We start from the raw sequence: 14,706 nt of genomic DNA on the forward strand, positions 1-14,706 counted from the left end.
TGCGCCGTCATTACTAAAACACTGTTTTAAGAGGCGTTAAATCCAACTGACCACTCACCCAGAACGTTACCAACGCAGGAGAGAAATATTGCCCCCCCCCCCCCCCCCCCCCAAAAAAAAATAAAATAAAATAAAATAAATAAAAATAAATAATAAAAATAAATAAATATATATTGTTTTGTTTTGTTGTTGTTTAACGCTGCACTCAGCAATATTCCAGCTATATGACGGCGGTCTGTAATTAATCGAGTCTGGACCAGGCAGTCCAGTGATTGACAACATGAGCATCGATCCATGCAAATGAGTGAGTATGGTTTTACGCCGCTTTTAGCAATATTCCAGCAATATCACGGCGGGGGACACCAGAAATGGGCTTCACACGTTGTACCCATGTCGGGATTCGAACCCGGGTCTTCGACGTGACGAGCGAACGCTTTAACCACTAGGCTACCCGACCGCCCCCGATCCACGCAATTGGGATCGATGACATGCATCAACTAAGTCAGCGAGCCTGACCACCCGACCCCGTTAGTCGCCCAAAATGAGTATTGTTCTGTGAATGTCAAAGTGATAAAGTGCTGTCACGAACTCTTTCCGAAAGAAAGATGAAAATTGCCGGAAACATGCTTTCGACGTTTCGGCATTTTGACAGTGTTATCGATCTCCATTGTTTCAAATCAGTACAGCAGAGAAATATAGAATACCAAACGAGCTCCCGTGTAATACCAATTTTATGAAACAAGTGAATAATTGTGGTATCTGACGAGCGAAAGCGAGTCAGATACCACAACTATTCACGAGTTTCATAAAATTGGTTTTACACGGGAGCGAGTTTAGTATTTTATTCATTACTTGCCATTTATAACTTTTTTAGAATTATGCTGTTGAGTATGAATAGGCTGACACCTACACGATCCACGGCATAGTCAAATTGAGTTTAACAGAATAATACTTCAAGCACGTCAAAAGTTGAAACGTATGAATTTAATACCATACAACGGTCCACCTTTAGAATTCACAAAATTATCGTAGGGCTAACACTATCGCAACTCACATACTTTAACAGACTAACGACTGTCGTTGCGATCGCCTTGTGGAACGGGCCTTGCACCTCAAAGTTTACAATAACGTCACAATACCCGATGACGTAATTTGTGGAATTTTGTTACAAGATCCATCGGCGAAACAATGCCATGTGACGTCAGCCTAGCAACAAGGTTGCTGGGGTCATCGAGTGTGCATAAGCTCCTCTCAGTGATCTATCAACTTCACATCCAATGTCGTTGAATAAGCCAAGGGATGTTGAGAGCTTTCAATATTTGTTCGTGAAACGTGTTCCGAGAGTACAAAAGCACGCGTTTTGGTATTACACAATGTGTAATACAGCTGTATGTTTATTAAACGTGTGATCTCTTCACGGGCAAGTAATAAATGTGCTTTTCTCCTCACTCATTGGCGTTATCAATATTGATACATGTGTTAATCCTATGATAGAGGGACATGTCAGCATTCCTGTTTCAAGACGTTACAACACTTTCTCAAACATGAACACACGTGTAGCCATTCTGTCTTACAGACCCTGATACAAATATATCAAATACTGCCAATGCAAGTCTATAATTTTTGGCAAGTCTATATTTCTCTAGTATCAGAAAATGAAAAGAGTCTTTTTATTGAATATTCTTTAAGATAATTTAACAACTATTTTTTTGGATATTGGTCTGTCTTACAGACCCTGATACAAATATATCAAATACAGCCCATGCAAGTCTATAATTTTTGGCAAGTCTATATTTGTGCAGTATCAGAAAATGAAAAGTCTTTTTATTGAATATTCTTTAAGATAATTTAACAACTATTTTTTTGTACGATGTGTTAATTTCAGGGATTAGATGTTAGTCTTGTGTAACCATATTGGATTGTTTTATTCTAGCGATATTTTATCCTATTGATACCAACGAGGAAAACAATTACCTTTTACGGGGGTTTCAAACCACTATTTCTACGAAACTGTCATTATTAAAACAACTTCTATGTGATTGTTTGTTTGTTTGTTCTTTAACGCCGCACTCACCAATGTTCCAGCTATATGAAGGCGGTCTGTAAATAATCGAGTCTGGCCCAGACGATCCAGTAATTGACATCATGAGCATCGATCCACGCAATTGGGATACGATGACATGTATCAACCAAGTCAGCGAGCCTGACCACCCGATCCCGTCAGTCGCCTCTTATGACAAGCATGGGTTGCTGAAGACCTATTCTACCCCGGATCTTCACGGGTCCGTTCTCTTTGTGAGGTGAGGTGAGGTGAGGTGAGGTGAGGTGAGGTGAGGTTTCACGTTCATGTGAGTGAGTGAGTGAGTTCGGTTTTACGCCGCTTTTAGCAATATTCCAGCAATATCACGGCGGGGGACACCAGAAATGGGCTTCACACATTGTACCCATGTCGGGAATCGAACCCGGGTCTTCGGCGTGACGAGCTAACGCTTTAACCACTAGGCTACCCGACCGCCCCTCATGTACATGTGAGGTACATGTTTTTAATGTACAAGACAGATGCATTTCCGTTGCCAGAAATGGACCACAAGAGAATGTTTTATATTTATTATAACACAACAATCGCATTTTGAACAGGCATAATCAAGTACAAATTATTTTGCATACAGGCATGACTCAACACGTGAAGTAAAATTGTGTTTATAGGTTTGTTTGTTTGTTTGTTGTTTAACGCCTCACTCAGCAACTTCGAGCTATATGACGGCGGTCTGTAAATAATCGAGTCTGGACCAGACAATCCAGTGATTGACATCATGAGCATCGATCCATGCAATTGGGATCGATGACATGCATCAACCAAGTCAGCGAGCCTGACCACCCGATCCCGTTAGTCGCCTTTTACGACAAGCATAGTCGCCTTTTACGGCAAGCGTGGGTTGCTGAAGACCTATTCCACCCCGGATCTTCACGGGTCTGTGTTTATAGGATTTGTGTTTATAGGATACCGAACATATTTGCAACATATTCGTGCTTTTGCACCTCAAGGAGGTATGATTGCAAACGCCTGATATGAGAACGTGATACCCGTGATTGATGTACAAACAGCTTCTTCATCAGTATGGACAGCCTCCGTGGTCTAGTGGTAGAGCGTCCGCCAGGAGAGCGGAAGGTCCGGGGTTCGTTCCCCGGCCGCGTCATACCAAAAGACGTTCAAAGATGGTACTTGTTGATACCCTGTCTGGCGCTCGGCATTAAGGGGCTAGAACAAGGACTGGTCGGCTCAGAGTCAGTTTTCTGTGTCTGAGTGGGGAATACATGTTAAACTGCGGCATGGTATCTCAGTGGGCTAGTACTGTAAATCTGCATCAGTCTGGACTAGCACGTGTACAAGCAGCCACACACACCCTATTTAAGTGCAATTACCTTGGAAGCGACGTTAAACCCAATTTCACTTCACTTCATTCTCATAACGCCATAACCTTTTCAGCTCTTTTGGTATGACGCTGTCGCGGATCGAACCAAGACCTTCTGCTCTCCGGGCGGATGCTCTACCACTAACCCACGGAGGCAGTCCTCGTTGTACCAGCTTTGTCCTCCGCAACGGAGGAGGTGATTATAGGTGGTGCTATTTTGTCAAAAGTCTCTTTTTGAACTGCAACAAACACTTCCTCTATGACGCCGCAATTTGCTGCGCAGAGTTGTGTCCCTTTGGCGTGCTAGGGACCTATGATAGTGGTTTCGAATCCCTATTTGACCTGTCAGCACCATACCTGTGCTCGTGGGTTTCACCAAATAGGTCACGTCTGAGGCCTGCATCACATCAGGCTTTCCTCCCACATTAAACTGACACGTGCACTCCGTGATAAAACACAAATATCGTTCAAACCGGCGCTAACCTAACTCACTCATTCACTCTTTTCATGGATGAGGTGTCCCGTAAAGATTCCGGGATAGAATTGATCTTCATCAACCCATACTTGCCGTAAAAGGCGACTATCGGGATCAGCTGGCCAGGCTCCTGACTTGGTTGATGCACGTCATCGTATCCCAATTGCGTAGATCGATGCTCATGATGTCAATCATTGGATTGTTTGGTCCAGACTCGATTATTTGCAGGCGGCGTTAAACAAAAAAACAAACAAAACATAGTTGAGAAAGGTTTCATGCCGGGTTTTTTTATATCCCCGCAATCTCGAACCCGTCTCTTCGGGGTAACGAGCGAACGCTTAGACCCCCAGATTTCCAAACCGTATTTTCACGTATTCGTCTATTTTGTTACATCTATGTTAGCCACAAATTCAACCTAATTCATGTATCATGTCACAAATAAAATATTATAAAACGTCAGAACTAGAACTGGGACGGGTAACTCGGGTACCCGGGTCGAGTGGGTACTGAGTAGGACCCGGGTACCCACAGGACTACCCGGACCCCGTGGTAAGTCACGTGATATATTGTTTAATGACAAAATTATCTAGAACTCTATGGTTACACTACAAGTCACTAATGTTCGCATTTCTTTCTGACTCTGCTCCCATTCCTTCTGACTTTTCATATGGTTGAATAAAGGTATAACTTATTTCAACTTCAGTGTATGAATGACCAGATTGTTAAACACATGTATCTAAATACGTTTTGCCAGGGCTATTCTAAAAATGTTCCCAATTGGACATTTTGAGACATCTCCTGAGACCTACAGCGGGTACCCGGGAAGGGTAGGGTAATAGGGGGTGGGTACCCGGGTAGTAAATTTGGACTCGTCCCAGCCCTACTCAGAACACACATTATCAATAATGTATTTAAAGATTTAATCATGAGTTACCCCGATAAAACCAAACGAGGGCAACTCACACACATGTATTTATAGACCCGCATACGTTACACATTGTAAATGATACACAATTCACATTAAAAATTCATAGCCTTTTCGGACCTATTGACAAATCGTTCCTCGTCTGCGCTAAATTGGGTGTTAATCCACCCCTATAACACGGGGTATAGACGCTGAGTTAACACCGGGTACATAGAGGGCGTCCCGAACCACCTCCAATATGGCTACCACTCTCTACCTAGCAACTGTACACACACCGTGTGCTCGCGCGACAATGTCGCTCGCTTGTCACTGACTGTCAATGGGAAATATCGCTGGGCTGACAATGAAATTGCGGAACGTGACTGTTGAGAATGATGTTTGAGTGGATTTAGGAGTACTGCGCTGTCGCAATATGAAAGGTAGGTGATTCTGGTTTTGCATACATATATATATCATATCGTGGTTTCTGTCATAAAAAATATGATCAATAATTTGGAGGCGACGTTGGGTCATTTTTGACGGACGGTCAACAGAGGTTGGGTGTGTGTGTAAATCAAAAGTGATTACGATCGAAACATCGAGTTTATGACCCTATAATGAAAGAAGAATATTTATTACCACTTTTACTCGAGGGGACGGAGATAGTCACTTTTATACAGTGGTAATGGCTTGAGACTATATACCACTGACCAGCTGACAAGCTCTCTCACGTTGTATCGATATATTTTGGCATTACGTGGGTCATAGTTGATTTAAATCAGGAATGTCAGTGAATATGTCGAATATGTATTTTCTCTCAAACAGGTCCTAAAACAGTTATCAAAAACTTCCATGATATTATTAATGATATAGGGCTATATCGAGGTGAATATGTATTGTATGCATTTGAATGCCTACCCAAACATTGTATAACCTTTGTACGTTGTTGCTAAACACTTAATGCTTGAATGGACGTGCCCTGACAACAATGAACAGCTGACTCCATTGTTGAAACGGTTATTGCCATGTTAAGCAAATTGATTATATTTTAATTGGAAATATGTTTACTCGTAGTAAACATTAACGCCAAAGCGTTATAACGAGGTTGTTTGTATAGTTGTGATATGAACGCTGTAAGCCTCAGGAACGTTATGCAAGCTAATTCAATTTAAAAGGTCAAATTTCGGTTTATCGGTTTCATCAATACAGTGACTCGATTTCAAGATCTATACCGGTGATTGAAGCCAGCGTTCACATTGAGTGGCGATATCACGCTGGATTAACGCTTATATGGCTAATCGCCCGATTTTTCCAAAGCCCCACGTCAAACAGGCGTTCAGCTCAATGGGATTATTCCCCACTAACTGCGTAGGTGGGACTTAGGTTATTGTGTAAATACCCGATTTTTCGTGTCACATTATGCTACAATACTTCATGTTAACATGACCGTGAAATACCTTTCCACTTCAAGGATAAACATGGTTCTTACATGTAGGGCCTGGAATAATTACACGCTTGTATTTGTGAAAATATGTCACCTCCTCTGAAGGAATATGAATCGATTCAGTTCAGACAAAATAAATCATATCACCATGCGTATCTTGTCCCGGGAGCACGGGTTGCCCAGCGTCTAAGGCGCCACAATTCGCGTTGCAGAGTTGCCTCCCTTAGGCGTGCCAGAAACCTGTGATCGTGGGTTTGAATCCCGGCTCGCCCTAAATATGTTTCTAGGTTTGTTAAGACCATTTCCGTGGTTGGTTCCAATATACGTTGGTTGTTCGTGAGTCTTGGACTCCAAAGACAACATCAGGAACCCTATCTCTCGCATACACCCCCTGAAACAAAGCACGCCGAAACCTCCCAAGTTTACAATACTTTGGCAAGTCTAGATTTCCTCAGTTTCTAAAAAAAATTGACTTTTTAGAGTATTCCAGTTATATCGCGGCGTGTCAGCTTAATGTGGGAGCAAAACCCGAAGTGATGCAGGTCTAAGACGTTTACCACCTCGGTGAAACCCATGAGTACGGGTATGGTGCTGACAAACCTAGAAACATAATCGGGGCGAACCGGGATTCGAACCAACAATCATAGGTTTCTGGCGTGCCCAAGGGACGCAACTCTTCACAGCGCATCGCGGCGCCTTAGACGACTGGGCCACCCATGCCCCCTGAAGAAGAAGAGATTCTCTGGACCCCTTAAAGTCATATATTGAATGACAATTTAAACTAAACCAAAACAAAATATCTTTTAATTTCAGAGGCTTTATTGAAGTCTAGGTAAAACAGATCATAGTTCTGCAATGTTCGTAAACGGGCACTTAAATGTACAACTATCGCCGAGCTGCGATATTCGGGATTATTGCCCCAATTTAGGACAAATTTGCTGTACACCAATTGCAACTTACATAAACATTAAATCCGTATATGTATATAGCAGAAGTGTTTAAGAAAAAGTGTGAAACAGACAAACATAACAAGCCGAACCACAAACAGCTTCTGTACACTGGTGACCCGTGAAGATCCGGGGTAGAATAGGTCTTCAGCAATCCACGCCAGTCGTCACCACTCGCCCCTTTCCGTAACCCGCTATTCGGCTTGTCCCGGAATAACACGAGTTGGTCACGAATGCAATCCACGCTTGTCGTAAATGGCGACTATGCTTGTCCTAAGAGGCGACAAACGGGATCGGGTGGTCAGACTCTCTGACTTGGTTGATACACGTCATCGTATCCCAAATTGCGTGGATCGATGCTCATGATGTCAATCACTGGATTGTCTGGGCTTGACTCGATTATTTACAGACCGCCATCATATATCTGGAATATTGCTGAGTGCGGCGTTAAACAACAAACAAACAAACAAACAAACAAACAAAACCTTTTAAGGAAAAGTAACCTAATAAGTAATAGTCTTATAATCCCTTATTCAACTTTATGTTCATATTTTTTTATGTGAACTGCCGCGAAAAGAAAGTATGCATCCTTGTTTGATTGGTGGCTTTAATGAAACAAGCAAGGAATGGCTTTTCGATGGTATTGCATTTGATAGGGGCATCATATTCATGTTTTGGACCTCAGTTTGCAGTGTTTCGTTGACTGTTTTCGGCCCAGTAACGTTTAGATAACGTTTATCAAATCTAATTGTAAAGTGTATACTTTCTCTTGCCAAGCAGTTTATTTTTTTTACAAAATTCCAAAAAGAAAAGATTAATGTGTTGTAAGCTGGTAGTTTAAAAAAGAATGGCGCCGGTTGTATAACTGATTAGAGCGTTACACATTATAAGAGCGCCGAGTCGGTTTGTTTATATTTTTTCCTATGTTGTACTTCCGTCGTCGAGGGTAATAAATGAGCCGGGTTTGTTTGCCCGGTCGTGTACGGCAGCTCTCAAATGTCCGCGTTATCGCACTGGCACAGATGTCACACATGGTCAAGTGCTGAACGCCGGGGAGAAACACTCACCAATCCCTGGATAACATCACCCGAAACCATCCTCTCAACAAAGGCGAGGATTTGGAAAAGGGATTGGATGGGTTGGGAGGGCAATATCCTGCAATATCAAGGACACAATGACTCAACGCCACAGTTCCGTAAGGGTGTATATTACTAACTGCACTGCAATGGGTCTTCAGCAACCCATGCTTGCCATAAGAGGCGATTGTGCTTGTCGTAAGAGGTGACTATGCTTGTCGTAAGAGGCGACTAAGGGGATCGGGTGGTCAGGCTCGCTGACTTGGTTGATGCATGTCATCGTATCCCAATTGAGAAGATCGATGCTCATAATGTCAATCACTGGATTATCTGGTCCAGACTCGATTATTTACAGGCCGCTGTCATATAGCTGGAATATTGTTGAGCGCGGCTTTAAACAACAAACAAACAAAATAAATGCAAGGCAATTAAAGAACCGTGTGATTAGCCCAATGGCTAAAGCGTTGGTACGTCACACCGAAGACCGGCTTCGAGTCCCTGTATGACGACACAGTGTAAATACCATTATTAATGTCCCAGGTTTCATGTCCGTGATATTCAAAACCGCCAACACCAGGCCATCATCAGTATCCAATACCCCTCCAAATACCCGTGATACCCGTGATTGATGTACAAACAGCTTCTTCATCAGTATGGACAGCCTCCGTGGTCTAGTGGTAGAGCGTCCGCCAGGGGAGCAGAAGGCCCGGGGTTCGTTCCCCGGCCGCGTCATACCAAAAGACGTTAAAAGATGGTACTTGTTGTTACCCTGTCTGGCCCTCGGCATTAAGGGGCTAAAACAAGGACTGGTCGGTTCGGAGTCAGTATACTGTGTCTGAGTGGGGTATTCATGTTAAACTGCGGCATGGTATCTCAGTGGGCTAGCACTATAAATCTGCATCAGTCCGGACTAGTACAAGCAGCCACACACACACACGTGCATGCACGTCGCTATAAAAGTGCAATAATTACACACTTTTCATTACAAACGTAAGGGCCAGGGAGAAGGAGGAGAAATGATTACACGTGAAGGTCATAGCGTGCGATAGCACTTCCATCTACCATAATACTTCTGTTATGACTTATCAGGCCTTGGTAGGTGAAATCTTGATTGAGAAGCTTAGTTGTAAGCAAAACGTCTGTGTTTAACGCCGCACTCAGCAATATTCCAGCTGTATGACGGCGGTCTGTAATAATCGAGTCATAATCAGACAATCCAGTGATGGATACCCACCCACCTTCACACGCACGCACGCACGCACACATCCCGTCCACCCACCACCCTTGGGGATTCCGAGTTAGAATAGGCCCCCAGCAACAGATGCTTCTCGTACGAGGCGACTTATTGAATCCGGTGGGGCCAGGCTCTGTGACTTGGTAGATTGCGTATCATCGTACCCCGAAGGCGTATGACGTTGCTCATAATATCAATCGTTGGTTGGACTGGATAATTTACAGACTGTGGTCATATAGCTGGATTATTGCTGAATGTTGCGTCAGACAACAAACAGCATTACAGATTTAACCATTCTTTACGTAAGGGCCCTTGTGTGTTGCCGAGGGCCCATCCCTCTGTATGTGCAACAAGCCCACTGGACAGCGAAGCACCGCGTGTCGCACTCAGATCGGTGATTGATCATGTGGAGGTAGATCTCGGGTGAGCCGGCGTTATCCATCACTGTCTGTAGGTCAGATCCTAATCCAGATCACGTATTCCCCCTTCACCGTAGTCATCGTTGCTGGGGGTGGGGTTGGAGCCACCACGGGGTGAGGAGGGGTACTGTTGGGGTGGGATTTCCTGGGATCACTCATCAGATTTTTTAGCTGGGGGCACTGGTGGCCTAGTCGTCTAATGCGCGGCAATTCGCTGTCAGGAGTTGTGTCCCTTAGGCATGCCAGGATCCTATTATGACGTAAAACTTTCATCAAACATTGAAGCTGAGATAGCTGCAATATTATCCAAAGCGGCAACACGCCAAACTCGTTCAATCACCGCTTTCTTCACTGGATAGTTTTGTTTGTTTGTTTGTTTATTTGTGGTACAACGCCGCACTCAGCAATATTCCAGCTATATGACGGCGGTCTGTAAATAATCGAGTCTGAACCAGACAATCCAGTGATTGACATCATGAGCATCAATCCATGCAATTGGGATTTTACCCCGGCTCTTCACGGGTCCTCAATAGGATAGGGCGAATGTGCATGGTTTAACGCAATATTCTAAGATTATCACGGCGAAGAACACAAAGGGCTGTCTTCACACATGATACTAGTATTTGGAATCGAACCCGGGTCTTCGGCGTAAAAAATGAACGCCAAGGCTTGATATCACATTTGTATATAGTCTCTGGAAGAACATGTTGGCAAGATTCCCGACATGGGTACAATGTGTGAAGCCCATTTCTGGTGTCCCCCGCCGTGATATTGCCGGAATATTGCTAAAAGCGGCGTAAAACCATACTCACTCACATGTTGGCAAGTAAAGCCAAAGGTCATTCCGCTAAGTGGACATGACAAGTGACCTCTGTATGGAAGTGGAAACTGGACAAAGAGTGGTATTGTGACGCTAAGTTAATATGGCTAAGGTTAAGGGGATCCGGTCATCAACCTTGACAACAACGTATCAGAAACACGGCTTATTCACGGCTATAAAGGCTTTCCGTCAGATAAAACAGCTTGAACCAGTCCTTCAAATCACATGACAAGGGTTGCCTTTCAGTGTTCTAATCCAATCACGTCTGTGAACGGATTACACATAGAATTATCCAAAACCTTGATTCGGTGAGTTAAACAGACATATGAAGGCCAGATTACACCGTCACAATTTCTTTTTACCTTTTAAAACCAATTTTTGTTTTCTTGTTGCATGAGGACTAAATGATAAGGTCTTGGCATGTCAATTTACAATTTTTAACGTTGGTTATAACTCTGACGGTTGGATTATATGGCTGTAGTGTTGATCAATACTACCGCTTGTTCAAAGGGATCTTACATTAGGTTGCAGTGTGACTTGGTGTGACAGTGGTTTATAACTTGGTTTACGGACCTGCCGACCCGATACTTCACAAATGTAAAATAAAATTTAAATTTTAAGAGGTATATTTTATTTTGCCGAGCCTGTTCATGTCAGTAATAAACCCCTATATGTAGATCGATGTGGAATCTTTGACTTGTGCCTCTGAGATATATTTTAGATACAGCACATTTTGTTTCATCTAACCGACCATAGTTTAGCTCACCTGACTAATAGTCCAGTGAACCTGTGTCATGAGATGCGTGTCAGGCGCCCGGCGCCCGGCGTCCGGCGTCCGGCGTCTTCTGTATGGGCATCATCTCCCCAGAAACCAATGAAGCCGGAACTTCACATCTTTAATTCTAACAATGATGACACCTATATTTGTGCAAGCGGTTCGAATCCGACATTCAATATGGCCGCTACGGCAGCCATTTTGAAAAACCTATTTATAGCTGTTTACACGGCCATTTATGAACAAAATGTAATAAAATGTGTTATATGTATTGTTAGAAATGGGGCTTAACATGTATGCGATAGACATTCGGTGTCCCAGAAACCCAAAACGAGTATTTCGTTCTCCTTTTTCTCAAAATCTGTTGACCTAGAACTGTTTGTCTCCATAAAGGTTTAAGTGTTTTAAAATCAACATAATACAAAATATAACATAATGTTGTTTTTGTTGCAGATTAAGGCACCTTGTTGAAATTAATTTCTTGTTCCATATTTATCGATTAGTCGTCAGTATTTATGATTAAATTATATAACAGCAACTTCTGTAAGTGGCTATATATCCAGGTGAGCTACATTGCAGTGACACTATTTTAAATTTATAAAATATTTCTTTCTTCACATTTTGATCTAGGACTTTGAAACAGATCTCGGTACTAACTGAAAAAGGTAAGACAATGATAGTCGCTCAGGTCACGGTTCCACGAAACGAACTTAGCGCTAAGACCGTAATCCAACACTTTAACAATAACTCACGACAGTCGCAGCGCTAAGATAATAACAAGACCCTTCCCAGTGAATCTTCACTCAAAAAGCCGGAATACCTTCATACCTTTTTGTTCAAATATGTATTAATTATAACTAACTGTGTTTAGAAAGCATTAGCCACATGACCCGTGAAGATCCTGGGTAAAATAGGTCTTTTGCAACCAAGGCTTGCCGTAACAGGCGACTAACGGGATCGGGTTGTCAGGCTTGCTGACTTGGTTGATGCATGTCATCGATCCCAATTGCGTGGATCGATGCTCATGATGTCAGTCACTGGATTTTCTGGTCCAGACTCGATTATTTACAGACCGCCGTCATATAGCTGGAAGTTGCTGAGTGCGGCGTTAAACAACAAACAAACAAACAAACAAACCTATAAACACAATTTTACTTCACGTGTTGAGTCATGCCTGTATGCAAAATAATTTGTACTTGATTATGCCTGTTCAAAATGCGATTGTTGTGTTATAATAAATATAAAACATTCTCTTGTGGTCCATTTCTGGCAACGGAAATGCATCTGTCTTGTACATTAAAAACATGTACCTCACATGTACATGAGGGCCGGTCGGGTAGCCTAGTGGTTAAAGCGTTAGCTTGTCACGCCGAAGACCCGGGTTCGATTCCCGACATGGGTACAATGTGTGAAGCCCGTATTTACAGACCGCCGTCATATAGCCGGAATATTGCTGAGTGTGGCGTTAAACAACAAACAAACAAACACACATTAGCCACATATATGAATTAGGTTACAATCAATACAAGATAAAACACGAGCTTCTGGATCGAAACATCAGAGAAACTATAACTGTCAATATTATGTTTCTTGCACACGCTATATGGCCATTATAAACTTTATAAACCACGTTGCTACAGCGAGAGTATTTGACATGGGAGTGTTGCCCGGTATATCCCGTGAATAACTCCCAGGTCTGTGATCCAAGTTCCTATTGAGCAAGTTCTATCAGGGGAGATAATTGTCTTCATCACGGCATCGGCTAGTTCACTCGACGCTGTATCAGATGGGGCACGTTTAAGGTTTAGAACCAAGATTTTATTTGAAAAATAAGGCGAACTGTGTTTGGGAGGAAAGCCCGATGTGATGCAGGTATCAGACGTTTACCACTTCGGAGAAACCCACGAGGACGGATATAGTGCTGACAAACATAGAAACATAATTTGGGCGAATTCTGGATTCGAACCCATGATCATAGGATCCTTGCGAGCTTAAGGGACGTAACCCTGCACCGCGCCTTAGACAACTAGGCTGCCCCTTGCCCCGTTACCATGAACGTTTGTTTGAGAGGTCAAACATTTAAGTGCCGCATCTAGTGGGACAACCGACATCTCATGAAAAATATTAACTTCGATCAGAAGCTATAACACATACACTTACTGGTGTCGTAAGAAGAAATGTAAACTAATATAATCAAATGAAGTTAGCCTGTCAAACAAACTCTTCGCCGTTCATTCCACGTTAAGATATGTACTCTATGACACTCTGTTTGCCCTTAATGAAGTTCAGGGATTGAATGCTTATAGATTTTTTTGGTTAGAACTTTTTCAAAACCGGTCACTATATCGTGGGATAGAAGTTTATCATCACAAACTGTGTTGAAATATTTGACAACCAGAGACTATTAATTGTAACGGCGGTGTTATATCAGTGTGATCCTTCATCAGAACGCAACACGTGGGTCTGAAACTTGTGATTAGAAAATATAACTGTCAAAATGTAATACAGATTAATATGAGTCAATTTCTTTGGCAAATGATTTCTTTGAATACTTATTTTAAAGACGTATATCCATTTGATGGAATTGATAAATTTTATCTATAAATCTACAACATCTGCTAAAATGAAGAGCAATACAAACTATACTTCTGCGTTGATTTTATCCGAGTCGTATGTTTGATTTTCTTTTTAAAATATCTTAAGTAAGTGATATTATATCCAAGCAATAAACTGTTCTGTCGCTTAGTCAGCACATGGTTTTATTTTTTAAAACATAAACTTTTGCAGGAATGAGTGATGATTAACTAGACATGATCAAATTTAATAACAGTTCTTTCACTTTTCAATTACATTAAAAACAAACTAGGTAAACTTTCTTTTGACCCTCAGTTAATAACCATAACAATATATGATTAATGTTCCGCAGTTTAAAAAGAGAATGATCTCAATATTATGAAAAATCTGCAATCCAATGTATTGATGTAAAATTATTTTTTTTATATTATCATTTTTGATTGATGAGAACGTAAATAAAAACAATTAAACAATTATACAATTAAACCAATATTAATTCAGTACAAAAAACGTATGTGATTACGGTGTCTTTACGCAGTTCTGATCACACAAAAGACAACAAAGACCTTACATGTTACAAATAAAATAGATACTGATCAGACAAGGGAAACATAGATAGCAACGC

At 42.1% G+C, this 14,706-nt stretch overlaps 1 protein-coding gene across 1 annotated transcript in view; it reads left to right on the forward strand.

Annotated features, from left to right (window-relative positions):
* Window positions 1-5,035: 5,035 nt before the first annotated feature.
* The window catches only part of LOC124151105, a 79,757-nt gene continuing 70,086 nt past the window's right edge, over window positions 5,036-14,706 (forward strand). The window contains exon 1 of the mRNA XM_048403176.1: window positions 5,036-5,232. Coding sequence (XP_048259133.1) covers window positions 5,226-5,232 — 7 coding nt within the window. The 5' untranslated portion in view covers window positions 5,036-5,225. The remainder of the gene's footprint in view (window positions 5,233-14,706) is intronic.

This window comes from Haliotis rufescens, unplaced genomic scaffold (genome assembly GCF_023055435.1).
Source record: "Haliotis rufescens isolate VD_foot unplaced genomic scaffold, xgHalRufe1.0.p SCAF_3, whole genome shotgun sequence".
Taxonomy (NCBI): Eukaryota; Metazoa; Mollusca; class Gastropoda; order Lepetellida; family Haliotidae; genus Haliotis; species Haliotis rufescens.